Genomic DNA, 26,693 nt, shown 5'->3' on the forward strand with positions numbered 1-26,693 from the left:
CCCAGGGAAGGACCAGGACAGGATCTGAGCTGCCCCAGCCCAGGGTGATGATCACCCATCAGGAAGTGCTGACTGCTCCCTGCTGCAGCTACAATCAGAATAAATCCCCTTTGGACACCTTGGTGTAATTCCCCTCTCCCAGCAGGAAATCACCCCCTCTCCAGAGCCTGTTTTCCCCTCACAGCTCATTCCCCTTCCCTCTCCAGCATCCTGCTGCTCCCTGAAGAAGTCTCTCCCGCCTTCTCCAGATTTTGGAGGGGTACCACACCCCCAGAGGTGTTTTTCCTGCTCTCGGGGTCCTGTCACTGCCCTGCAGGGGGGCCAGGGCAGCCTCTGGCCCCAGCTGCTGTGCCAGGGTGGGGAATGAGCCACAAGAGCCAGAGCTCTCCAAACCTTCCCTGCAACCCGGAGAGAGCAGCCTGAACCGGGCTCCCCCTCCTCGTGTTCTTTCTCTCTCTTTATTTTTCCTTCTCTCCCCGACCTCTTATTCCCAGTGGCCAAGAACATTTAGTCTGGCCGGGAAAAGGAAATCTCATTACAGAATTATGGTTCATTTAGCAGGTCCCACTGGAAGCCCTGCAATAACCACTGCCTTCCTAACAGGATTAGCCAGTGTCTGAACCTCCCGCTCTCCCTGCAGGCATCTCCCTGCCCAAAAACCCAAAAAGAACTAAAAAAAAAAAAAAAAACCAAAAATCCCCAGAAAACCCCAAGCAGCCACAGAAAACCATGGTTCAGGTGGATGCAGGGAGGGGAAGATTGAGGGGAGCTGAAGGTGGAGAATTTGTTGGTGTGAAGGTGGGTGCTGCCAGCAGAGGTTTGAACAGGTTATCCCAGAGCTACCCCAGAGTTATCCCAGATTATTCCAGAGTTACCTCAGAGTTATCCCAGATTATCCCAGAGTTACCTCCCAGTTATCCCAGATTTATCCCAGAGTTATCCCTGAGTTATTCCAGAGTTATTCCAGAGTTATCCCAAAGTTATCCCACAGTTATTCCAGATTTATCCCAGATTTATCCCACAGTTATCCCAGAGTTACCCCAGATTTATTGCAGATTTATCCCAGATTTATCCCAGAATTATCCCAGAGTTATCCCAGAATTATCCAGACTTATCCCAGACTTATCCCAGCCTCTCCAGCTGCAAATCCCACTTTTCTTTGCTGTCTTGGCCTCTCCCAAGCTATCCATTGTCCCCCAGTGGTGGGAACTGAGGATATTAATGTTGGAAGCACCAGGGATGCCCTGGATTACCCAAATGCTGCTGGGCATTCCCTGCCTGCTGCTCCCAAAGCAGGATCCAGGTGCTCCTGGAAGCTGCTTGAGCTTCTCCTGGCATCAGTCTGGGAGTCTACACAGTTTTTGTTTGGAAACACCAACACAGTTCCTGGCATCTGCTCTTGTTAAGAGGGTGGGAAAATATAAAGCAGGGGAGAAGGTGAAGAAAAAAGCCAAATCTGTGGGGCCAGCAGAACATCCCAGCCCAGGCTGAAGTGTCTCTGCTCTTCCCATCCCTGTCCCCACTCAGGCCCAGGGAAAGGGGGTTAAAGAGCAATAAACTGGGAGTAGAGATCATGAAACCACCCCTGCTCTGGGTTTTCCTGCTCTCTGCACCCCCTCCCTCCTCTCCTGCCACAGTTTTCACTCCAGGCTGGTGGGACCAAACCCAGGAGATCCTCCTGGCCAGGCTGGGTCACACCTGGAGGGGACACAGGCGCTGTCCCAGCAGGCTGAGGATGGCACAGCCAGCTCAGCCTGGCTCTGTGCTCAGCCCTGGGCGGGCAGGCAGCAGCAGGAACATGGAAATGTTCTCCTGCAGCAGCTGCTGGCAGTGCCTCAGCAGCAGCAGCATCCCTCCAGGTGTTCCCTGGGAAAGGCTCCAGACAGGAGCAGGATTTGCCTGGATTGCCTCCCCTCAGAGCAGGGAGGGGTTTCATCACAAGGAATTGGGATATTCCTTTGAAACCAGGAAATTTTGGCACCAACATTGCCAGGACTGAGCTCCTGTCACTGCCTTACTCCATCACAGCCCTCCTCATCCTCGCTCCTTCCCTCCTCTGCTCACTGCCACAACTCTCATGGAAAATGGGGAATCCTTTCCCCAGCCCCAGTGCCCAGGAAAGCCAGGACCTGTGGAGTGTCCCTTTGTGGGGCTCTCCATGGAGCACGGGGGCACTCACTGGGGCTGTTCAGGGACCCTTCCCACAGCCCCACTTTTATCCTAAAGGGCTCCCCACCGTGCCCTTGAGGGGCCCACGTTGCCAGCTTAGGAAATAATTAACGCACACGTTAATTAAAAACTGTGACTGTGTTCAAGGATTGCTGCTGACTGCAAAAATGCATCCAAAGAGATTTCTGAACAAGATCTGGTCCCCCAAATCTGCCTCGGCACACTCAGAGTATGATCTAGTTATTACTATTATTATTATTATTATTATTATTATTATTATTATTATTATTATATACAAATATAATAATATACATATATTTATATATAGATATATAAATATATTCTATTTATATATAAAATATATAAAAATTATAAAATATGTAAAACATTAGCAGTTATAAAAATAAAGAAATAAAGAAATAAATATCTGTTTTACAGATTAATATATATTATATGTATTATATTAATGTATGAGATATATATGTATGTGTATGTGTATATATATACATATATACACACACACATATTTATATATAATATGAAGCAAGGGGTGGTTATACTTTTGGGGTAGGTAACTCTGCGATGGAGGGAGGTGTTAATTACAATTAGAACCAAATTCAGCCCTGGAGAGTTCAACCCTCCTGTGAAAGCTGCTCCGAGGTTTATCAGCTCCCAGGTCCCATCGAATTCCCGTCCCTGCAGGATTCCAGACCCGGCCTGGTGCCCCCACCCTGCTCCCCACCCCGGAGTGTTTCAGGTTGTGTTTGTAGGGAACCACCACGGAATTTTGAGGATGCCACCAGCCCCATTCCACCCAGGGAGCAGCAACTCCAATTCCCCTGGAATTTCTGCACCGTTCAAACTTCTGCTAAAATGCGAATTTATTTCCCGGGTTCCCCAGGGCAGAGCCCTCCCCAGCCCCGGCGCTCGGTGTTTGCTCCCACCTGGACGCTCGGAAGGAGCCGGGGCTGGCTGAGACACATCATTAGGAGGGAATAAAAGGCCGGGCTGGGTTGCTTTTCTCAGGGACGAGCCCTGCAGCTCCCACGCTGTTCCAGCAGAGGTTCTGCCGTTAACGAGACTTTGTCTGGAGCTGCGGGATGCGGTGGCCCCGCGGGGCAGGGGTGAAGTGCCGGGGGCAGCAGCAGGAGCGCTTGGTGCCCGCGGGGTGCCAGGGACCTCCCCGGGAAGCATCTCGGGGTTTGGCACCTCCAACCTGGAGGGCAAACCTGGGAAAAATTGTGGGAAGAGAAGAGGGAGGGAAGGTGCAGAGAGCAGGGAAAGTTTCCTTCATGGACATGCTGGAATTCAGATTGCAGCATCTCCTGAAGCCAAGGGCTGGGGCCAAAGGGCGTTTCTGGAGCTGACGGGAGCACAGGGGTTGGGATTGTCCTGCCAGGAGGGTGCACAGCCCTGCTCCAGCCCCTCCAGCACAGCTGCATCCTCTGTGGAGAGGGGAGGAGAGCTGAGCCCTGTCCAGCAGGGAAGGGGCAGCCTGAGCCCTGCCACAGCTCCAGGACAAGGATCTCCTCCCTCAGGACAGAAATCCCTGTTGTACCCGTCTCCCTGGCTTTGGGGAGGGTTTTTATCCCCTCTTCCCTTAGCTGGCACAGAGCTGTGGGTGCCCTGCCTCCTCCTGAGGACCATTCCCAGCACTGCTCTGGACAGGAATGTCACTGGGAGAACTGGGAATGAACAAACCCCACCTTTAGCAGGGCACAACAGCCATGGAGGAGAGCAGGCCCTGGCACCCAAAGTGTCCCTGCAGCTTCCCCCCCAGCCCTTTCCCCTTTCCCTCTCTCCCTGTTTGTTTATTTGGCCATCCAAGCTTCCAGCAGCAGCAACGGGGTCTGGCAACCCAAAACTTCCCTTGGGGAAGAAGTTCTGGCATCCAGCAGCCAAGTCAGGAGACTCTGGAAAGTTGCTCCGAGTCTGTCTCATCTCAGGGCTTGACATATCACTGCTGTCCATTTCCCTTCCCAAGGAAATCTGATTTGTTCCAAAGTTTATAGTTTCAGTGACCTAATCCCAGCATAGTTGTTCCTGTTTCCCTTTAATTTACTGCCGCAGCTTGTATTAATTGATGGATTGCAGAGGGTTTGAGCCAAGCTAATTGTTTTAGGAACAGAAAAAAAAAAAAAAAAAAGGAGAAAGAAAGGGATATGTGAGGTCCCTTAGTGGATTACAGAGGGATTCAGGGGGAAGCAGCAGCCACCAGGAAAAAGCTCCAAACAGGAGCAACTCTCTGCAGGGGGGGAGGCTCTCCAGGCTCGTGCTCCTGCAGCCAGAAATAACTTCCCTGGGATGACCTTGGGGTGGAGAGCAGGGCTGGGGTGGTCCCTGTGCTTCACCCTCTGGCTCTGAGGAGCTGCTCCTGGCCCTGGGTGATGCTGGGGACCAGGGGAGCTCCCCGAGCCCAGGGAAAAGGGAAAAGGGAAATGTCATCACCCATCACGCAGCAGGAATGATGCAGGGAAGCACAGGCTGCTCTGAGGAGGGATGGAGCAAATCCTGCTGGAAGGATCCCACCTATGATGGATGTGGGAGCCACTGGGAGCTGCCAGCAGGGATCTGTCAGGTGTAAATCAAGGCCCTGGCCTCGTCCTAGGAGAGGGGAGGGGCTCTGTGGAGCAGGAACAGCAGCTCAGGCTGCGAGACCTCGCTTTGGCAAGGCCTTTGACAGTCCTGTGGTACCAGAGAATGGAATCATGGAATGCTTTGGGTTGGAAAGGACATTAAAGCTCATCCCATTCCTGCCCTGCCATGGGCAGGGACACCTTCCACCCAACCAGATTGCTCCAAACCCCATCCAACCTGGCCTTGGACATTCCAGGGATCCAGGGGCAGCCACACCTCACCACCCTCATCCTGAAATACATCTTCCTTGTATCTCATCTAAATCAACCCTGTCCCAGCTTAAAACTGGGAGCTATGAGCTGGATCCAGTCCCAGGGAATCCTGGGGCAAGGGAGGATCTGGGATCTCCTCTGCCCTCCCTCATTTCCTTGCCCCCATCCCTTTCACCCCTCCTCCATCTCCCCCAGGAGAACCAAAGCAGAAGCAAACCCGGGACCTCTTTTAGCAGAGAATCCTTTTGGAGATGGGGGTGCAAGGAGGGGACGCCCCCAGAGGAAACCCCAGCTCCCAGGACCCCCAACACCCTCTGAAGCACAGCAGCACCAAAGCATTAAAGTTTTCCAGGCAAGGAACTCTCTCCTTGGCCAAACCCCCCCTTTCCCATTAATCAGCCCAGGCTCTTTCAGCACGGCTCTCGCAGAGAGGTTGATTTATTCAGGAGCAACACAGGGAGTTTCCAGATTCACACTAATTGCTCTCCCAAATTACTTAATAGTTGAAATTGCAGTCCTCTCTTTGGAAATCATCTCAGACAGCTCAATAAAAAACTATCAGCGGAGAGACAACTGCAAATTGATAAAGTCTTTGAGACGAGGGTAATATCATTGTTGTCTGGCAAATTTATTCGTCTGAAACCCAAACGAGGAGGACAAACAGCCTCGCTCGCTCGGCGAGGAGGACACTGCCCGCTACCGAGTTGCTCAATTTTCTCTTCCAGAACGGCTCTGATTACTCGGAGAGAGAAGAGGCAGCGCTGCCGAAACCAGGCAGGCACTGCAACGCCTGCCAATAAATCGCTCCAACCTTCCCCTCGCCGAAGAGAAACAGGATTTAAAATAAATGCAATAATAATTATAATAACAAGAATAACAAGCCGAGTGCTTGTGCCGGTTCTGGCGGGAGGCAGGGGCTGCTGCTCCCCTCGGGGCTGTGGATTCGGGAGCTGGCTGGTGGCCACAGAGCTCCCGCGGGCTTGAAATTGTCACCCAGGAGGGAAGGGGAAAACTTGTTTCATTTTGGCCGCTGCCCAATTCCCGGCCGCTCCGGGGGCAGGAGGAGCCGGAGGGGAGGGAGGGAGGGCAGGGGGGTACAAGGGGAGAGCCAGGGGTGTGGGGGGCTCCTGGTGGGGCACGGCCCCATCGAGGAGGCTTCCAGGGGCAGAGCCAAGCGAGTGGGAGCTCAGGGAGCGCCCGGGGCGTTTTGGGGGACGCTGAGCAGGATGGGCACGCTGGGAGCAACTCCTCTGTTGTGCAAGATTTGGGGCTCCCCCATTTTGGGAGCATCACTGCCGGGCAGAGTTTTGGGCCTCCCCTATTTTGGGAACATCTTCTTTGCCGTGTGATTTTGGGGCAGTGAGGTGTCAGGGAGGACCTCAGGCTCCCCATGCCGGGGTGACCCCACACGCTGACAGTGGCAGCCCCCCCGTCCCACCCAGCCGAGCCCATGGCACAGCCCCCTGCCCTCTCGGGGCCCAAAAAGCTGCTCTTTTCTTCCGGTTTTAAATCCATTTCTGCAAGGTTTAGCAGGAGGGGGGTGGGGGAACAGGGTCGTTGTCACCACTGACTGACGGGCAGCGCTCCAGACCCACAAAGATCCTCCCCTCCCATCCTCAGCTCGGGGCATCACACCAGGAACAGCAACCAGCAACTCCTCGGCGGGTTGGGCACGGGGCTCAAATGCAAAATACTCAACAGAGAGGCCCCAAAGCTCCCAGTTTTTCCTCGCTGCCCCTCGCGTGGCAGCGAGGGGGTTACGAGGAGCCGCTGCCCAGCACGGTGCCAGGAGCCACAGGGATCTGAGAGCCAGCGCGGCCGATGGCTGCCATCTGCTCCTGGCACCTCGTGTCACTGCCGGAGCCCGACAGCTCCCGGGAGCGGGGGGAAAACAATCCCAAAGCCCCAAAGCAGCCCCAAACGATCCCAAAGCCCCAAAGCAGCCCCAAAGCGGCCCCAGCCCTCCGAGCCCTCGCCGGCGGCACGGGACAGGGAGCGTGGAGATGCCACAGCAGCTGCCACACGGCCTGGGGGGACACACAGGGACAAAGCCAAGCTGCTGGAGGCCTCTGGGGTGTTTAAAGAGCTGTGAGAGCCGCAGGGCCAGGGCCGTGTCCCCCTGTCCTTTGTGGGGTGGCCGAGGACAGGGAGACAGCGGGAGGGTGCGGCGGAGCCTGTGGGGTCCCCATGAAGCTTTTCCTCACTCCTGGCACCCAAAGGTGCCCCAAGAGCAACAATTCCTGCAGAAAGCCCAGCGGTGCCCCGTGTCCCGAGGAGCTGCAGAGGGAGGGTGAGGTGGCAGTGCCACCTTAAAGGGCACTCGCGGCGACCCGCGGGGCCGCGGCTTTGATGGCACCGCAGGCGGGGGGCAGAGCAGCTCGGAGATCCATCCCCATCCCTCCGGGAAGGCGTCCAAGGGAGCCGGCTTGGCAGAGCGGGCGATTGAAGCGGGGAACGGGCGAGCGGCGGCGCAGAGCCCCGGTGCCACGGCCGGGTGACCTCGGAGCCGCGGGGGAGAGCGGCCGCGTTTCCTGACCCACATCCCAGCCCCCCCCGGGGCTCGGGGAAAGAAAAACCCTTTAAAAAAATAAATAAAAAGAAGTCTCATTCATCATTCAGCCTCTGTTTGTTTTCTGCACTCCGCTAAGCTCAAACAAGCAAAACAGATTAGCTGGGCTCATTTGTTTCCTACTTAATTACACCTCTTCGGTGCTGATGTAATATTTGAAGATTTGGGTTGCTAAGGCTGAAAATCCACCTGCCCCCCTCCCACACCCACCTTGGCTTTTCATTCCCATCATGAAAAAGCCCAGATGGAGATTTTTTTTCCGAAAAAACTCCTCTAATTATTGAGGAATTCAAGGCTCTGAATGAAGAAGCTGCCAGCGAGCGCTCAGGTTGTCAGAAGCAGATGGACGCCAGCTCCAGCTTTTGATCACAGGCTCGGAACCCCTCCCCAAAAAAACAGGGAGAAGGGGGGGAAGGACCCCGCATCTGCAGCAGCACACGGCCGCGGATAACTTTAGTCATTCCCCCTCCCTCTCCAGGGTTGCTTTGGCATCAATAGGACTTCCCAGGAAGCCGGAGCAGCTGCGGTGCCGACGCAGTTTGCAGGATGAGCTCGGCGCTGGAGGAAGGAGCGCACGCCTCCCCGCAGGAGATGCTTCCCTTCTCTTCCCATCCCTTCGAGTGCTTTTCCTTCTCCCTTCCCCACAGCCGCCCCCCACATCCCCGCGGGTGCCCCAAATCTGCCGTGCTGTACCCCAGGCAGAGCACGGCCCTGCCAGCCCGTGCACGGAGGAGAAGCTGAAGGTCCCCAGGTGGAGAAAGGTGCACCTGGGAGGGGTTTTTAAGGTTGTCACGACCCTAAAAGGGTCCCGCAGAGCCCCCAGCCAGGAGGGCGCTGCCGACATCCGCAGCCCATCCCAAAGGTGTGGGGTGCCGAGGCCAAAGGTGTGTCCGAGGCGAGGAACAAGTGGAGCGGGCAGACGGTCGGAGACAGGAGCGATCACCCTGTGATTCCCGGCAGGAATCCCATCAAACCCCCCCGCTCCCATCCCGAGCAAAGCACTCCTGGAAAAACCACAACTCCCGCTTCGACATTTCCACCCTCCGGGCCGCGCAGAGCCACGCCGAGCCACCTCCGCGGAGTGTCCCCGCCGCCCCCAGCCTTACTTGTGTCCGGAGGGAGCCGCGGAGAGGCCGCCGGGCAGCGCGCCCCGCTCGCCCCCGCCGCAGCTGCCGCTTGGCCGGGGCCCCGCTCCCCCCGCCCGGGCTCCGGGTCCCGAAAGGAAGAGCAAACAAAAGGCACACACCGAGGCCATGGCTGGTCCAGAGGCAGGGGCTGGCCGGAGCCAGGGAAGGAGGCGCTGGGCAGCGGCAGGAAAAGGGCACAGCCGGCGCTGGAGCTGCGGGAGGGCTGCGTGAGCCGTGCCCAGCCCGCTGCGCCGTGCCCGCCGCCTTTCCCAGGGTGGCATTGCCCCCCGGCGGGTCCGGCAGTGCCCTCGTCCCCTCGCCTGCTCATGCCCAGGACCCACCGTGCTCATCAGCCCAGCCGGGACACCCCCTGTGGCTCGCCAGGGCTGGGACACGGGAAATCGCTGGTGGTGGTTTCGGGGTGAGGGGAATGCCCGGCGGGCACCGGGCACCTGGCACCGGCCACAGCCCCCGGGGCTGGCGGAGGACTCGGGTTATTCAGTAACTTTTAATCTCTCCCGGCTGGAAGCTGCTCCACGCCTGCCTAAGCACGGCTCTGAGCTGATTTTCGGGCGTTCGGGGGGGCTGTGTCTGACCGGGTGGGGCTGGGAAGGAGGGTGAGGATGGGAGAAGCTCCGGGGCTGAGTTCCAAACATCCAGCTCATGGGAAAGGCAGGAAGAGCCCAGCAGCCCCTCAGGGCCACGGGGGATCAGGACCTTCCCTTCCCTTCCCCAAAATGCGTTTCCCAAAGGTGCAGAGTGGGAAAAGGGCGTTTCCACCCCACAGCACGGCTCTTTCGGCCCTAAACCAAAGGAATTTTATCCATCTATAAGGAAAAGCTGAATTTTTAACCCGTTCCCAGAGGAGCAGGCAAGGAGCTGCTGTCCTTGACGTGCAGTGGGGTTTTGTTTGAGGTTGATCAGAGATAACAGAGCTCTCCAGGCCTTTGGAAGGGTTTTCCATTGATTTTTCTCAGCTCCAAAGGGAGGGAGAGCAGAGAGGCACATTCAGGCTCCTCACCACAACCTCAGCCCCTGCTTGCTGCAAAGTCAGGCATGCCTGGACAATCAGGAGGCATCCAAGGGCTGCTGCATTAATTAAAGGAGTCCTTGGAGATTAAATCATCTCCAGGGACCCGTTGTCCCTGTCCCCTCCAATTGTCCCATCCAGCAGGACAAGCTGCACTTCAATCCACTGTCAGGTTCTGCTTCAAAGCCCCTGAAATTCCCCAGAAACTATTTTCTTCTTTAAATTGAAGAAATTTTAACCCCAGTGAGAGCCCTGAGCAGGGAGAAATGAGCTTGGCCCGCCTATCGCACCAACACAGACGTGGCTCTCTTGCCCAAAAGCCTCAGTTTAACTCTGAGCACCCAAACAAAAATAAAATAAAACCAGTTTTTGATGTCACTTTGCTGTTGTCAACACCTTCAGGGCAGGTCACACTTCACATGATCCATCCCATCCCGAGGTGACTCAGATACAGCTCCTGAGAGCAGGAACCCTGCATGCCCCCGCTCCAAACTCCACTTTTATCCATTTAATCCAGCAATTCCCATTCCCAAAACCAGAATCCATCCCTGCAGTTCTGTCCCAGAGCAATTTAACCAACAAATCTCCATGGGAATGGTTTTTGATCAGCCACCTCCCAGCAGAGACATTGGGGCAGTTCAGTGGTTCTGAGCCCTCAGCTGTGGCTTCCAAATCCCAGATTCCCAGGATGCCTCCCCAAACACCGACCGGATTCATGGAAATAAGGAGGGAGCAGTAGGAAAAGGGGCTGTGACTGATGGACAGGCCAATTTCCCACTTTTGTAACTGAATTTATAGGGAGCTTGGACATCTCCAGCAGCACTGGAGGAAGCGATGGATGGATGATGGATGGATGAGGGATGGATGATGGATGGATGGATGGATGGATGGATGGATGGATGGATGGATGGATGGATGCCCTGCAGCTGCAGCCAGGCAGGAACAGGCAGCTCCCACCAGACAAATTGCTGTTTTTGCAGCTTCCCAAATATTTGAAGGCAAACCCTTTGCCTTTCCCACCTTATTCCCATGACAAGAGTAGTGGATCCACAACAATTCCCATCTCCCTTTACGAGCACAGCACACCCTTCCCAGCCGCTCATCCCCCAAATTTCCCCCACAACAGGCACCCCAGAGCACATGATCCCATCCAGCAGCATCCCAAACCCTGACACACGGATCCAGCCCGGGGTGTCCCCCCAGCCCAGCCCAGCCCAGATCCCGCTCACCGCAGCACCCAGGGATGGCCACGGCGTTGCTTCCCAGGAAAATCAGTCCCAGGGTGCTCCGTGGGAGGTGTGGGAGCAGCTCTCAAGGCAGGTGTGTTGTATTTAAGGAGTGAGCTTGAGCAGGGATAATGAGGCAATCAATCCATTTTCCTCCCAGCGCCTCGGGCAGCTCTGCATGGAGCCAAGCCCGGGGGCAGGACCTGGGGAAAGGCGCTGCTGGTGTCTGCCCAGCCATGGAGCAAGGAATTCCCACAGCCAGAACCAGGGAAATCACACAGCCAGAACCACAGAATTCACCCATCCACAACCAGGGAGTTCACACTGCCAGAACCATGGAATTCCCACTCCCAGACCCAAGGAATTCACACCGCCAGAACCCAGCAATTCCCACAGCAAGAACAACAGAATTCCCACAGCCAGAACCATGGGGAAGGGGAAGGTACTGACAGTGGGAATTCCCTGGTTCTGGTAGTGGGAATTCCTTGGTTCTGGGAGTGGAAATTCCTTTGTTCTGGCAGTGGAAATTCCTTGGTTCTGGCAGTGGAAGTTCCTTGCTTCTGGCAGGGGAGATTCCCTGGTTCTGACAGTGGGAATTGCTGGGTTCTGGCTGTGGGAATTTCTTGGTTCTGGCAGTGGAAATTCCTTGATTCTGGGAGTGGGAATTGCTGGGGTCTGCCCCATGGCCATGGGGCTGGAGAAGGCTGCAGCTGAGCTGTCCCCACAGGAGCTGGTGGGTGAGGAGGATGGAAGTTCAGGCCGAAGGCTCATCCACCGTGCCTGACTCCTTCCAGGACGCTGGAATGTGTCTCTCCACCAGCTGGAAGTCGGGCCATGGAGCCAGGGGGTCCCACAGAGCAACCCTACCCCATGCTGGCCCTGGGATGGGGGGCACAGGGATTTCCTCATGCTCTCCAGAGCCCCTGGGGATGTCTGGCACCCCGAGGTGCTGGGACAGGTCACCCACACCCTGGTGGGACAATTCCCCCCTGGGACAACATCTCCCCTCCCGGTGTCCAGGCACAAACCCCGAGTGTGGGATTATTTTCCTTCAGCATCGCTGACCCTTCTCCACCCCACAGGAACCTCACAGAATCCCCAGGGTCCCCTCACCCCCTCCTACCCCTAATCCAGGCACAGAAAGCCACCCTGTCCCCCAAAAAACAGGAATAAATAAAAAACCGGGACACAGGAAAACCTTCAACCAGTTTTTCTACCTGCTGCTGCCCAGGGCACGGCTCGGCTTTCTGGAGGAGGCTGCGGGTGTCAAGTTTAGGGCAAAAAGCTGGGGATTGGGGATCTCCCCTCCTTCCCAGAGCTGCCAGGAGGAAAGGGTCCCGCGCTGGGAGCCCGGCAGGAGCTCACGCAGTGTCCGCAGTCACAGGGGTCGGGTTTCTGTCCCCGAGGGCAGCGTAAAAATAGAGGTGAGGAAAGAAAATCTGCTGAGCAATGGGGCAGCAGCAGCAGCAGCAGCGGGGGCTCGGACCGGGGCAGCCCCTTCCCCGCAGGCGGCGGGAGCGGCTGGAACCCCGGGGACGCTCCCGGGGCGGAATTAATCCCGGGGCTCTGCGCAAAGCGGGATCAGCTCCGCGCTGGCTCAGAGCCACAATCCCGTTAGGGGCCGGGTGCCCCCGGCACAAGCGGCCAATTAGCCCGGCCTCGGGCATCGCCTGCCCGGGGCTCTCCCCCCGAGGCTCGGGCTGTCCCAGCGTGTCCCGCTGCTGGCGCAGGGTAGCCCTTAATGAGCTAATCAAGCCCTAATGAAGAGCTGGAGCTTTAGCCAGGCAGGACCCCCCGGGCCGTGCTGGGGAGGCTGCGGGGGGCTCAGCCCAGCCCTGCTCCCCCCGACAGGACCGGCCCTGCGCTCCTTGCGGCTCCTGAGAAAGGCCAGACGAGCCTGGGGAGGAAACATAAATCAGAGCTGGGAACAATGTCCCATTGTGGGGCTGTGCCACAGCCCAGCGGCGGAGCCCGGCCGGGGGAGAGCCGGCACGGGCGGGACGGGCCGGGCAGGGACGTGGGACCCCGGCCAGCCCCAGCCCGGCTCCGAGCTGTGCCTTCAGCCGCGGATTGTCCCCCCGAGCCCTCCGCGGGACCCCCCAGCCGGCCACAGCCCTGGCTGCGGTTCCCAGGCTCCCGGCCCCGCTCGGCTCCTCGCCAGCCTTTCCTTGTGCTGCTCCATGGGAGCCCGGACCCGCCCGCGGGGACAGCGCGGCGAGCAGAGCCCTGTGCCACCGCCGGGCCGGCAGCCACACCTCGGGCCGTCGGAGGTGTTAAGTTCGGCTCAATAAACGGCTTAATTCGGGGGCAGAATTGCACAAATCAGGGCAGATTTGTGTCTCTAACAAGCCCGCTGTGTCCGGAGGGAGGGTGGGTGACCCAAGCGGCACTGGGACACCACGGGGACACGTTTGGAGCCACCCTCCCTGGTGGGAACAGAGGTGGTTTGATATCTCCAGCATCACAACCGACCCCGAAAGTTTCAGCACCCCAAAGCAAGCCCTGTTTGATGTTGGAGCATCCCGATTGTGCCCACACCAAGAGCATCCAAGCGGGAATGACGCCCTGAGCTCACCCAGCAGCAGTGACAGGAGAGCTGGAGCTGTTGGCCTGGGGGTTGAGCTCCTCTGTCACTCCCGGCATTTATCTTGTGAAATATTAATGGCCCGTGATTCATCCCCAGCAGGGAGGAGGTGACAGCCACGTGTGAGCATCCCTGTGCCTCTCCTTGCACACACACACACAGAGATCCTCACAGGGATGTATCCAAAGGCATCCCCAACCCTCCAAAGCCGCTATTAAAGCTGCTTTGGGGGATATTTTTGACATTTTTCTCCGTCCTCGTGCTGGCATCTCATTAACCACAAGCCAGGAGCGAGCTCAGCCTCCCTGCACCAGGCTTGGTGGGGGCTCTGCAGTGCCACCAGCAGCTCTGTCCCCGAGCTGGAGTCACCAGGGCTGCCCAGTTCCACACCAGGGCTGCCCAGTTCCTCTCCAGACTGGTGGCAGCCCTCCAGCTTTACCAAGAGCCCCCTGTTCATTGCACATCCAAGAGATGGTGACACCACGGTGAACCCAGTGAGGGAGGCATCAAGTGGTGGCTCTTTAGCCCCAAATCCCCCATTTCTCCTGCTGGGAGAATCCATCAGAGCAGCCCCTTCCCAAGCAAACCCCCCTGGATGGCTCCGTCCCCGCCCCCGCCCGGGCTGAGCCTGGTTTAATTGGTTCCAGCTCCTGCAGGCTTTGAAAGATGAAAAGCCCTCGACAGGAGAAGTGTGGAGCGTTCATGGTTTATTAATGGCGAGCCATCATTATTTTACCTTTCAAGTGCTCGGGCAGTGGCGAGGAGGGAAGGAGAGGGGGAAAACCGTGTGAACTTCCCGTGGTTTTCTCCTCCATCTCCAGGGTGCCCCCAGCAGCCAGCGCCGCTGCTTTTCCCGAGGGGCTGCGTGGCAGATTGATGGTGGCATCCCGGGAAAACAGCATGGGAGAGGCAAACAAAGGGAGCAGCAGATGCCAGGAGCCTCCAGTGCTCCATCACCGGGCTCACACCCCCTGGCGCTCACCCACCCCGGCCCCTCTGCTGAGCACAGCTGGGTGGAAATTCATCTGTGCCGGCCAGGAATGCGCCCAATTCCCTCGTTCGCTGCTGCTGCAGCTCCCATCCAAGTGTTGGCTGGGAATTATAATCCCCAAAGGGCTGGGCTGGGAGGGAAAAAGGGATTTGGCAGCGCTGGACCAGGCAGAGATGCTCCCAAGGCTCTGATGGACTCATCCCGACCCCACCACGGATAAAAAATCCCGGGATCCAGCGAGGAAAGGACGCGGAGCAGCACAAGGCAGGGCAAGGTTTTTTCAAATGTGTTTTGTTTTTTGGGTTTTTTTTTTGGTTTTTTTTTTCTTTTTATTGGCATAAATAATTCATACACTGTCACCTCACCAAACACTGCACGAGAAACCACGGGAACAAATGGCTATCCAGGTCTGCAGGTCCCAGAGATTCGCACCCAGCCAGACAGCGGAAATTAGAAATTACTTTCTTCAAGTGTAGAAAACGTTAGAAATGTTCCTGTACAAATTTACAGCGGGGAGAATCCATCGTGCCTTTCTCAGAAATTCCTCCTTTTTTTTTTAAGTTTTTTTAAATTTTTTTTTAAATTTTTTTTTTGTCAGTGGTTTGTGGGGGCGATTTGTATTTTTTATTTCTCACCAGCTTCTTTTTTTCTGGAGGTGGTTTTTTTTTGCAGCGACGACAACAAAATATATATATATATATATATTTATATTTATATATATATTTATAAAAAGGAAAAGGGGGGTGGAGGGAGGAAAAGGGAACTGAAAATCAGCTCATTCTGCAAACTACCACGGAGAAAACGAAGCAGGCCAGCGAGTTCAGTTGGAAACTGTACAAGATTGAGGTCTGTATATATCTATATACATACATATAGAGATATGTATATATATCCATATATACCTTATGTACAAGGCAATGGAACATGGGAATTTACAGGGACCTGAAATTAAAGGCAGCGCTCGCAGCTGACCAAGCTTCCCCCCCCCAAGGAGTTGCTGTTGGCAACAAAAATAAATAAATTCAAATAAATTCATAGAAAGTCAAATAAATTTAAATAAATTCATAGAAATTCGATTAAATTCAAATAATTTAAAATAAATAAAGGGTGAAAAAAGGAGGAAGGGCTCGACTCAGGGCACTTGGGAGGCAGAGAGGGGCTCAGCACAGAGCCCTTCTCCTCACACAGCCAAAGAGGCTGAGTTCCAGGCACCAGCTCTTCCACAGATTCCTAAATTGGCACAGGGAGGGGTTGGACTGGGTGTTGGGAGGGAATTTTTCCTGGTGAGGCCAGGCAAGGTTCCCAGAGCAGCTGTGGCTGCCCCTGGGTCCCTGGCAGTGCCCAAGGCCAGTCTGGACAGGGCTTGGAGCAGCCTGGGATGGTGGAAGTGTCCCTGCCATGGGGTTTGAGGTCCCTTCCAACCCAAACCATTCCATAATTCCATGCTCTAGGAAAGGCTGAGCAGCTCCTCCACCTCCAAGACATTAATTTCTGTCTCCCATCCATCTCAAATATGCATCATCCCAGCTCCTGCCACGGTCAAGGACCAGATAAAAGCCATGGGGGCCGAACTCTGAGCTCGTCATTCCCAGAAATTGTCCGGTCAGGGCTCAGCGAGGATTTGGGAGTTTGTGGGGGAAGGGAAATAGAAGAAAAAGCCAAAGCAGGGAATATCCTTTAGCAGCCAAAAGGAGGACACAGAGCTTTGGGGCCACCTCTTCCCCCTCTGGGAGAGTCCACACGACCCAGCCCCAAGCGTGGTGACCCCATCAGCACCAAAATGCTGGGGAAAACCCCAGCAGCAGCAAAGTCAGGAGCTCTGGAAAGAGAGGGGAGGGTGGTGGGAGGATGGAGCAGCAGGGCTGGGCCAGGAGAGCATCGCTGGGTGTCAGAGCCGCCCTGGGGCTGCGGGAGGCTCCTGCATCTCAAAGGCAGCGCCGAGCTCAGCCCGGCTCGGCTGGAAATAGCCCTGGCTCTCTGCTGGCTCACAGCTAAACCGAGCCTCCGGATGGACCCTCTCCCTCCTTCGGAGCTCCTATTAGAGGCTATTGTGGAGAGCTACTCCTGCATTCCCTCCCTGCTGAAGCGATGGATATTTATAAACTGGGCCAAAGGAAAAAAAAAATATCCTTCACAAAGGCAGAGTCAAAAAAACCCCAAACAACAACAACAACAACAAGATTTGCTGGTTTGGTGGTTGGGTTTTTTTTTTTTTTTTAAATAATGAAGAATTTAAAAATAAGAAGGAATGATGGAAATAACGTGGCAGCCTGAACAACTGGGATGGAAGAGAAGGAGCTGCTCCTCGGAGCTCCTTTGGGATAAATTCAGGACAATCGATACCATTGTGCTGTGCCTGTGGCTGAGACACCACAGCCAGGGGAGAGGGGAGGAAGGGGGTGGAGAGAAGGGAGAGGTTGGTTGTAGGAATGTTTAGTTTCTTCCAGATGCCCAAAATTCAGTGGAGAAGGGTGTGGCCAAAGGGGAATGAGATAGGACAAGGGGAATGGCTTGAAAGTGAAAGAGGGCAGAGTTAAATGGGATATTGGGAAGGAATTGTTCCTTGGGTGGGTGGAGAGGGGCCGGGTGGAATTCCCAGAGAAGCTGTGGCTGCCCCTGGATCCCTGGCAGTGCCCAAGGCCAGGCTGGACACTGGGGCTTGGAGCAGCCTGGGACATGGAAGGTGTCCCTGCCATGGCAGGGGTGGGATGGGCTTTGAGGTCCTTTCCCACCCAACCCATTCCATGGTTCTGTGGCTGAGGCTGCAGCCCAGTGAGGCCCTGACAGCATGGGGGAGCCCACCCAACACCCCTCAGTTCATTGTTCCCCCAACTTCTGGCCATAAAACCCATCAGGAGTCTGCCAGCAGCTGCAAGACCCCAGGGGGAACATCAAGGTGAGATCTCCCAGAGCAGGACTTGGGACACAGGGAGCAAACCCACAATGACCCCAAGAGGGACCTCGTCCCTTCCACCACAGATCCTTCCTCCTTCCAACACCTTCCCCTGTCTCCTGCTCACCTGGGAATCTACACCTGCTCAGAACCCAAACCCACAGAGCCAGCAGGACCCTGCTCCCTCTGGATGGGGTCTGGGGATTGGTGACACCTCCCCGTGCCCTCCCAGCACCCAAAACCTCTGGGGAGGGGACTTTGTGCCTCCCCCAGAGCCTGGGAGCAGCACAGGTGAAGGCATTGGTGAGAGCTCAGAGAGACTCCGAGGTTTTAGTGCAAGGTTTGTGGCATGTGTGTGCACAGGGACAGCTGGGGGGGGGACAGGGACAGCACAGGCCGGACAGGGACAGCGTGTGTGCACAGGGACAGCTGGGGGGGACAGGGACAGCTGGGGGGGGGGACAGGGACAGCACAGGCCAGGGGTGCTGCAGGCTGGGGTGAAAGGCAGGAAGAGCTGGGATGAGAAGGTGGGATGAGCCCTAACTCAGGAACCCCCAATTTCCTGCTGGGGCAGGGAGCAGTTAACCCAAACGAGGGCTCAGCCTGCCCATTCCACTCAGCCTCAGCCCCAAAAGCCATCCTGCCCCATCCCCAGCTCCATGCACTGCCTCCCATCCCAAAAACATCAGCAGGACACTCCTCCAGATCCTTTTGGGGGCTGGATCCACCCCTCCCTGCTCCTGCCCACCTTGGAATTTTCACACGTGCACGTGTGGGGATTTTAATACCCCTACAATTAAAATCCCATCTCATCCCAGCTGCAATTAAGTTTCTAATCTTCATTTACTTATGCTAAAGCACTCCCAACACCAGCGAGGAGGAGCTGGAGCAGCAGCCAGACAAACCAGGGCTGGCTGGGTTTGCAAAGCCTCGTCACGGCTCCAAATTAAAGCGAACTGAGACTACAATTGAATTATCCGGGATGGTTCCTGTCAAGCAATTATGCTCCATGAGAGCCTGGGAATGCAATTTGCTCTCGTCTGACAGCTCATCCGAGGGGCTGGAGGGCCCATCCGAGCTGGGAGGGGAGAGGGAAATACCAGCACGTGGAATTCAGGTGGCAACAGCAGCTCCCAGAGAGAATTTTTGGGGAAACTCTGGGATTTGGCTGATGGGAGATGAGCACGTGGGGGAAACGGTCCTGGGCATGGCTGAGATGTCCCAGAGTGGGGCTGGGAGCTGCTCTGTACAACCAGAGCCTGCCTGCATTCCCAGCTGTAGGAATGAGCCTGGGAAGGCCACAGGAGGGGGGATGGATCCCAGTTCCAGCTGTCCTGCTGTGCCCAGCCCCAGAGCAGCCCCAAAGCCGGGGTTCGGGGAGTCAGGAGCAAAGCCAGGAGGAGGGCAGGGATGGAGAGCAAGGGGGCAGGGCTGGCTGATGAGACACACCCCGGGAAAAGCGGATAGATTAACGGGAATGCGGAGATGTCCCCCGCGGGGGGACACGTAAGTGGCCGCGGCTGGGAGGGAGAGAAGCCACTTGTGAAAGGTCAGCGCTGCCCACCAAGGGGCTGCGGGGCGCGGGGGCAGCGGGACAGATGCATTTCCCCGCGGGGGGCAGCTAATGGCAGTGGCACTCCCTGGCCCCGCAGGATCCGGGGATAAACTCATGAATCAGCGACATTCCCCCTTTTTTCATGACAAAACCGCAAAGAAATAAATAAAGGGAATTAAAGAAACCCACAGAGAGCCGAGAACAAGCCCTCCCCAGCCGAGCATCGTCGTGAGCACTGGATCGGGATCAGAGGAGCCCTGGGGATAAAGTGAAGTCATTGTCCTGTGGGTCACCCCTGCTCGGGGGGTTCTGTCCCCAGAGCCACCGCCTGTGCGCGGAGAGCCGCCCGCTGTCCCCATCCCACCGCAGCCGGGCGCTCCCGGGCCTGCTGCTGCTCCGGCTCCTCCCGCCGAGAGGATTCCCGGGATGGTGAAACGCCGCGGGGGAAGATCCCGGTCCCGGCCCGCTGTCGGCCCCGCTGCTCCTCCGTAGCGCAGGGCGGGAAGCGGAGAGGAAGAGGAGACCCCCTGGGGGAGGAAGGCACCGTCCGTAACTCCTCCCGTCACAGCCTGGAGGGGACACAAGGAGCAGAGTCAGCCCTGGGCGCCTCCTCCCGTGGGAGCGTGGGGGTTTGCGGGGAAGATCTTCGGGAAAAAACCCTCCTGGAACAGCTTTGCGGAGCTGCTTCCAAAAGCAGCGGCACCGGGGGAAGCCCTGAACTCCTGCACCTCCCTGCCCGGCTCCTGGAGCATCGGCCAGAGGGGAAAGGGCTCCTTGGGTACCCCTCCCATCCCTGTGCTTCCAGGATCCCGCGGGGGTTTGTGCCCCGATCCCCTGGATGCAGGGATGCCAGAGCCTGGGGGTACCACAGACAGCTCATCCCCTGTGCACAGCCGGGATTCCTGGACCTAACAGGACCTAACAGGAACCTTCCAGGACCTAACAGGAACAACAGCCAGAGCCGGGTCCCTGTGGAAGGAATCGGCTCCCGTGGAAAGCTGAGCTGGAGCATCCTGATTAGCAAAAGACTGGGCCGGTAATTAACAGGGAGCTGCGGGGCAGCCCCCGCCCAGGGCAGGCAGAGCGTGGCTCAGTGACTGAAAAAAACATTCCCAAAGCCAGCGGAGCGATTCCGCAGCTGCCTCGGGGCCCGGCATCCTCCAGCATTCCCTGCCCGGCTGCCGGAGCCGCCCTGGAACGGGAATTAACTCCGCTCCTGATTAACATCTCCCGTTCCGGGCGCTTTGGGGGCCACCTGACCGCGGGCTTTGCGGGGTTCCCCGCAGCCCCCCAGGGACAGGGATTGGCACAGGGCACATTCCAGACACTCTTGGGGCCGCCCAGAGAAGGAAGAAGGGCAGTTTGTTATCAGCAGCAGGAGAAATCAGCATCTCCCACCCTCTGTAAAGACCAAGAGTGATCCCTGAAGCCCCCAGAATGTTCTCACTTCTCTTCCTGAGCTGACATCTCCTTCCCTCCATCCATTCCCATTTCCAGCCTCCGGGGATGCACGCTGGGAGCAGGAAAAATCCCCCCCGTGAATGCCACCCCCGCACAGGCGAGATTTTGGTTCTGTTTGTCACAACATGACAAATTCCAGGAAGGAAAATGAGTTTCTAAGTGATTGCTCTGCATTTTGCCTGCTGTTCCCAATAGGGCGGATTCCGAAATCCCAACTGGGGACCCACTGCCGCCGTTTCCTGGAGCACAAAGCCAAAGCTACAGAACAGAGCAGGATTTGGCCATGGCAGAAGAAGGGATCAGGCTGGAAGGTGCCATGGCTGAGGGTCTGGGAAGGGTCCCTAGGCAGGGCATTCCCCCAATCCATGGGGAGGATGGGCAGGGATGGGGACTTACTCTGCTGACTTCCAGAAGTGCCCCGGGTGGGAAAGGCGGCGGTTGCGCTTTGGCAGTTTCTCCAGCATGTCCATGAGCTTGGTGAAGGTGGGCCTCTCCTCCTGCTCGTAGGCCCAGCAGAACAGGAGGATGTCCTGGAGCCACAGGGAGAGCCCGTGAGGAAACCCAGCCAGGCCCTCTCAATTCCAATGGGATTTGAGCCAGTCCCTCCCACACCACAACCCTCGCCCCCAAAGGACCCCTCTGCATCACCACATCCTGGGGAAGGGCTGGGATGGAAGAGATGAGTCCATCCCATGAGGATCTGACTCCATCACTGGATTCTTGTTAAGGATTGGGATGGAAGGAATGTGTCCATCTCATGAGGACCCATCTCCAGCACTGGATTTTTGGGAAAGGCTGGGATGTACCCAGCCCGTGAGGAGCCATCTCCATCACTGGATTCTCATGAAGGACTGGGATGGAAGGGATATCTCCATCCCATAAGGACCCATCTCCATTACCAGATTCTTGGGAAGGACTGGGATGGAGGGAATTTGCCCAACCCATGAGGGTCCCACTTGCATCCCCACATCCTCATGAAAGGCTGGGATGAAGCGGGGGTGTCCATCCCACTAGAATCCATCTCCATCCCCACATCCTTGGGAAGGGCTGGAGCATAGGGAACATTCGAGCTGAGCCCAGCAGCAGGACCAAGCCTGGCTGGATGAGATCAGCAGATCCAGAGGGTTTTTCCAAGGGCCCCACCACCCATGTCCCAGTCCATGCACACCCCCACAGGGCCCCACGGCACATACCGAGATCTCCTTGCCCATCCCGATCTGGCTGAGGTTGGGCTTCATCCCTCTCCCCACCTGCCAGATTATTGCCTCGGCTGGCTGCGTCTTGAAGGGCCATTCCCGGGCGTGCAGCTCGTACCAGATGGTGCTGTTGGGACACACTGGGAATCAGAGATGGAGCAGCCAGGAGGGATTGGGACGGGGAGGTGTCTGGCCACTGCTCCCACATCCAACGTCTCTCCCTGCTCCAGAACCATCCAGGAGAGGCTTCATCCCAGGGGACACCAGAGGTGCTCAGCCCTCGATACAGAGGTGTCACCTCTCCCATTTTCCTGGAGCGAGCCCTGATTCCCACCAGGGCAGATCCCAACCCATGGGAAGGAGGACAGAGGCTGATGGAGGCCCAGGCAGAGCCATCCTGTGCCATCAAGTGGGATTGTCCCACCTGGATACAACAGCACTGCCCATGGAGCAGCTGAAGAGAGAATGGTGGGGATGCAGCTGCCTCTCCAGCAGAACTCCAGGAAGGGACGTGCTCAAGAATTCCCTTTCACTCCATCTTTTCCCTTTTTCTCCTCCAAAAAGCTCTCCAAGCTCCAAAAATCCATCCAAGCCGTGCCATGACCCATCCCAGGTGTCCTCACCATGTGACGGCCACGTGAAGCCCTGGCCATCTGCTCCTGCTCTCACTGCTAAGCCAAGCCCTCTTTTCCGTGAGGAATCCCAAATCTAAGGGAATATCCCAAAACAAGGGCATCACCGGTGGGCACCCCTGTGGTTTTCCGCCCCCGCTACTGCCTGGAAGTTTTGCATCATCATTTTCTGGCACCCGGAGCCTGGATGAGCCTGGATTCCCACAAAGCCAGCCCCATTGTCCAAGGCAAATTCCCTGGAACTGCTTTTCCCTCCCAGGGATGCCCTCGTGACCACTAAAAGTATCAAAACCCAGAGTTAAAATGACACCAGGGTGGAAAAATCTGTCTGATAAACAAAAGATTCCTCCCGGTTAGGGAAGCTCCCTGATTCTAGGAATTGGAATTCTTCTGATCTTGCACAGTTTGGCTGGAAATCTCAAAAAAAAAAAAAAAATTTTGAATAATGGGAGAATTATGTGCTCGCAGAGGAATGGGGGGCTCAGAGATCATGTGGGCAGAGGACAAAATCCTCAGGAGGAGCATCCAAGAACCCTCAGATTGGATTTAACACATCCAAGGCATTAATTCAGTTTCTCACTGGGAGTTTTTGTCATCTTTAAAAGATCTTTTCCTCTTGCCGTCCCTGATCCCCAAATCCCCTCAAGGAAGCGACCCCTCCGGATCACCCCTGAGCCTCCTGGGCTTGATGGAGGGCAGCAGAAACAAGAAAGAGGGAAAACGTGGGGAAACCTTTTCATCTTTTCAGGAAACTCATGCTTTCCATAAGGGCAGAGCTCACAACTGAGGAATAAAAGGGAAAATTACGTCTCCCCACCCACTCTCACTTAGTTGGATACGATCCTTTAATTACCTCTTTATTTCTCTGCTGAAGTTGTACCTCAGGGAGGGCAGAAAATAAAAGAGTCAGACCCTTCCAGCTGTAATTACTGTGGGTTTGATGGGAATATTGCCTCGGATAGCAGGCCCACGCTCCCTAATCCCACAGCCTTCGAGATATCCATGAGAAAATTAATCCTCTGTGTAAAGAGGAAAGGTTTTGGGAAAGGTTTAGTGGGGTGGAATTGGGCTCGTGCCCTCAGGGAGGTCTGTGGGCAGAAAAAGGGCAGGAGGAATGAACTGGATTGCTGAGGAAAACTTAGGAATTCTCATTTTCTTGGCTTTTGGCAACTGCTCATAGAGCTGGCACCACCATCAGCCCTCTGGCCGGAGGGGGACATTGGGGTGTCCAGGGGCTCCAGAGCTGTGTCCTCAACTTTTGGCATTCCCATCCATCACCCAAGCACCTTCTCATCAGTTCCCACCCCAGGAGGATGCAGGGGAGAGATGATGCCAGGCTGGCATTCCCAGGATACTCTGGATCCCATTGCCATGCACCACTCTGGTGCAAAATAGGATTTGGTAATTTGGGGAGAAGTGGGCTCTCCAGGGGCTCCCACACCTGTGTTCCCACCCCAGCCCCTGCATCCCCAGGCTGGCATCCTCTAGATCCCATTACCCAGAGCCAGCCTGCTCTAAAACAGGAGGATTTGGTGATTTAGGGATGGTTTCACTCAGAATTTCTCAAAGCAGGAAGGTTCTCCCAGCCCAGCAAGGGGAATTCCATCCAGCAGCGTCCCCTTGGATTTGGGACAAGCCAAGAGCATCCTCATCCCCTCCTGAGCCCAGAGCAGCTCCCACCTGACCCAACCACTCCAGACCCCTGCCCCGGGACTCACCCCAGTGCAAAGACATCCGAGTGCTTGGAGAAGGGCAGCTTGTCCTCCTCGGTGTCGGGAGAGAGCTGCCGGATGATCTCGGGGGCCAGGTGGCACAGCCAGCCGTTCTGGATGCGCAGCTTGTTCTCCCTCCTGCCGGGACATGGAGCCGTGGCTACCCCGGGCACCCCCACAGCCCCAGCTGCCCACCCTCTTCCCAAGGTTTTTAAGTCTGGTTTTCCCCACATCATCCTTTCAAAGTCAGGTTTTAACGCTGCTCTGAGAAATGTCCCTGCCAGGCAGCAGGACAAAATTGGATGGTGGTTCCTGCCGGGGCATGGAGCTGGAGCCGTGGGCACTGTGGAGCAGAGCACCTCCACATCCCCAGTGAACAGCCCCCAGCTTCCCACCCTCTTCCCAAGGTTTTTAAGCCTGGTTTTCCCCATGTCATCCTTGAAAAGTCAGGTTTTAACCCTGCTCTGGGAACGCTGGCACAGTTGTGCCTGTGCAGGCAGCAGAACAAAACTGGGGCACAGGATGGTGGTTTCTGCTGGGACATGGAGCTGGAGATGTGGGTACCCTGGAGCACAGCACATCCCCAGCTGCCCACTCTCTTCCCAAGGTTTTTAAGCCTGGCTTTTCCCACATCATCCTTTCAAAGTCAGGATTTAACGCTGCTCTGAGAAATGTCCCTGCCAGGCAGCAGGACAAAACTGGGGCACAGGATGGTGCTTTAGGGGAACTTTGGCTCTTCCAGGCTGACGGGGCTCTTCCAGGGTCTGCTGGGGCTCCTGCTGTGCCCGTTGCACCAAAACCCCTTAAAGGATCCAGGGGTAAAGTGGGGATGAATTTCCCCAGGGGCCTCACTGTGGTTGGAGCAGGAAGTTGGACTGGGGACCCAAAGTGCCTCTTCTGAGCAAACCCATCCCAAAGTGCCAGCCTGGGAATTGGTGTTTTCAGGTGTTCGGCCCCAAAACAGCCCCTCTAAGTCCAAGCCTCCAATGGCATCTCCCAAGGGAGCAGCCTGGCTTTATAACAACCTCTCATTTCACCTCGTCTGTCCTTCCTCCACCTCCCCAGGCTCCCTCTGCTCGGGATAAATCCATTGGAATCCTTTGGCCAATGGCTGAGGATGACACTGGTGTCTTCTCTATCCTTTACATTCTCCAGCAGGCACCTGGGATACATTGCTGGCTTGAAAATCCCTGGATCATCAGTGGTGGTGACACCTGAGGCTGCTCCATCGTGTGTCTGAGCCCAGGTTCAGCAGCAGGAGGGAACAAACCTGTCCCACGTCACCTTGGGCTGGAGAAGGAATTTCTCCCTGTTTGTGCTTGCAACCCTCCCAAAGATGGGGATGAGCAGGGCTCAGGGACAGCTGTGGGGTCATCTGTCCTCCTGAATGCCAGCCTGGGGCCAAAATCCCATGGGAAACCATCCAGGGATGGTGCTCCACCTCAAAGCTGGCTCATAATCCAGATCCTCCCGCCTGCAAAGCCATCCCCATTCCCAGTGACAGGTCTGGCTGTGACCAGAGGGACCCCCTCCCTATGGAGGGACACTGCCACTCCAGGGAATCGCTGATGAAGCCTCCTTGTCCCCTCTGGGGTGTCCATGGCTGCTCTCCATCCACACCTTGGAGGTCCACCGCAATCAGCGGCTCCGGCACGGCTCGGAGCCTCCGGAGCCACAGGAAAAGCACTTGGGCACAGAGGGGAGCCTTTCACTGCCCAGCACCTCCCTCCATCCTCCAGCTCTTAATTACAAACCAGCATTAAGCACCTGGGCAATTAAGAAGGCTCAGGCTGGCTGGTCCTTCCCTGTGCCTGGCTCTCCTTCCTGGGATGCAGTGGGCAGCACTTGGATCTGCTCCAGCACCCTCAGCAGGGCTGGGTTTGCTCCTGGGGTTTTCATTCTGCTTTTATTTCTGCTCTGTGACATTCCACAAGCAGCCTCAGGATGCTCCAGGGGCTGGATTGGGATGCACAGCTCATCCCTGGCAAAGCTTCTGTGGGTTAGGAGCTCCCAGCAATGAGGGCTGGGCTTTCATGGGGTCCCAGAAGTGGCTCAGTTACAGCAGTTGGAGGGTTTATGACCAAAGTTTACCTGACTTCACAGCCACACCCAGCTGAGCATCCTCCAAGCCACCCCCAGGGCAAAAGCAGGAGCAGAAGAGCTCCTCAGACTCCTCAAGACCCACCTTGTGCTCCTCCTAATTCCAGAGCAGCCCCACCGAGCCCAAGAACATTTAAATAATGGAGGAATAAATCTGATTTCAGCAGGATGAGACCCCCAAAGTCACCCAATCTCTGCAGGAAGTGTTTTAACCCCAGGAAAACCAGCTGAAGAAATGTCACTATCCTTAACCTGACCTCCAAAAATGTGCTTCCTTCCCAACAGATGTTTTTCCAAGGCACTAAGGACCCAAAATTTGGATTTATCTCCTGTCTTCATCTGAGAGACACCAAAACCAGCAAAACCCCACCCTGAAAAGGGGAGATCAGACCTGCAGACACCTCCTGTTCCAAAAATCATGGTGGCTGTGGATCCCTGCTCTCCTCTCAGCTCTCCTCCAGCAGAAAACATCTGCTACCAGCAGCCCAGGGCACAAATTTTCTCATTTTCTCAAATTTTCCAGCAAAACCCTGCTCATTTCTTTCCAGCCTTGCTTTCCTGGCCATCCTTCCTCTCCTGAGTCATCTCCTGGATTCCAA

General features: G+C 56.2%; 2 protein-coding genes across 4 annotated transcripts in view; both read right to left on the minus strand.

Annotated features, from left to right (window-relative positions):
* The window catches only part of NOS1 (nitric oxide synthase 1), a 76,738-nt gene extending 64,426 nt beyond the window's left edge, over nucleotides 1-12,312 (minus strand). For 2 of the 3 annotated variants that reach the window (XM_041420473.1, XM_041420470.1), the window contains exon 1: nucleotides 8,694-8,818. The gene's annotated coding sequence lies outside the window, so the exon portion shown is untranslated. Of the gene's footprint in view, nucleotides 1-8,693; nucleotides 8,819-12,187 lie in introns of those variants that run through there. The other variant, XM_041420471.1, reaches the window with a different exon arrangement.
* An 8,534-nt stretch (nucleotides 12,313-20,846) lies between these two features.
* Nucleotides 20,847-26,693, minus strand: part of KSR2 (kinase suppressor of ras 2) — a 75,952-nt gene continuing 70,105 nt past the window's right edge. Inside the window, exons 17-19 of the mRNA XM_041420467.1 lie at nucleotides 24,001-24,132; nucleotides 21,648-21,777; nucleotides 20,847-20,984 (exon numbers count right to left, since the gene is read on the minus strand). Of these exons, the coding sequence (XP_041276401.1) occupies nucleotides 20,847-20,984; nucleotides 21,648-21,777; nucleotides 24,001-24,132 (400 nt within the window). The remainder of the gene's footprint in view (nucleotides 20,985-21,647; nucleotides 21,778-24,000; nucleotides 24,133-26,693) is intronic.

The sequence above is a fragment of the Onychostruthus taczanowskii genome, unplaced genomic scaffold, assembly GCF_017590055.1.
Source record: "Onychostruthus taczanowskii isolate IOZ18803 unplaced genomic scaffold, ASM1759005v1 scaffold64, whole genome shotgun sequence".
Taxonomy (NCBI): domain Eukaryota; kingdom Metazoa; phylum Chordata; class Aves; order Passeriformes; family Passeridae; genus Onychostruthus; species Onychostruthus taczanowskii.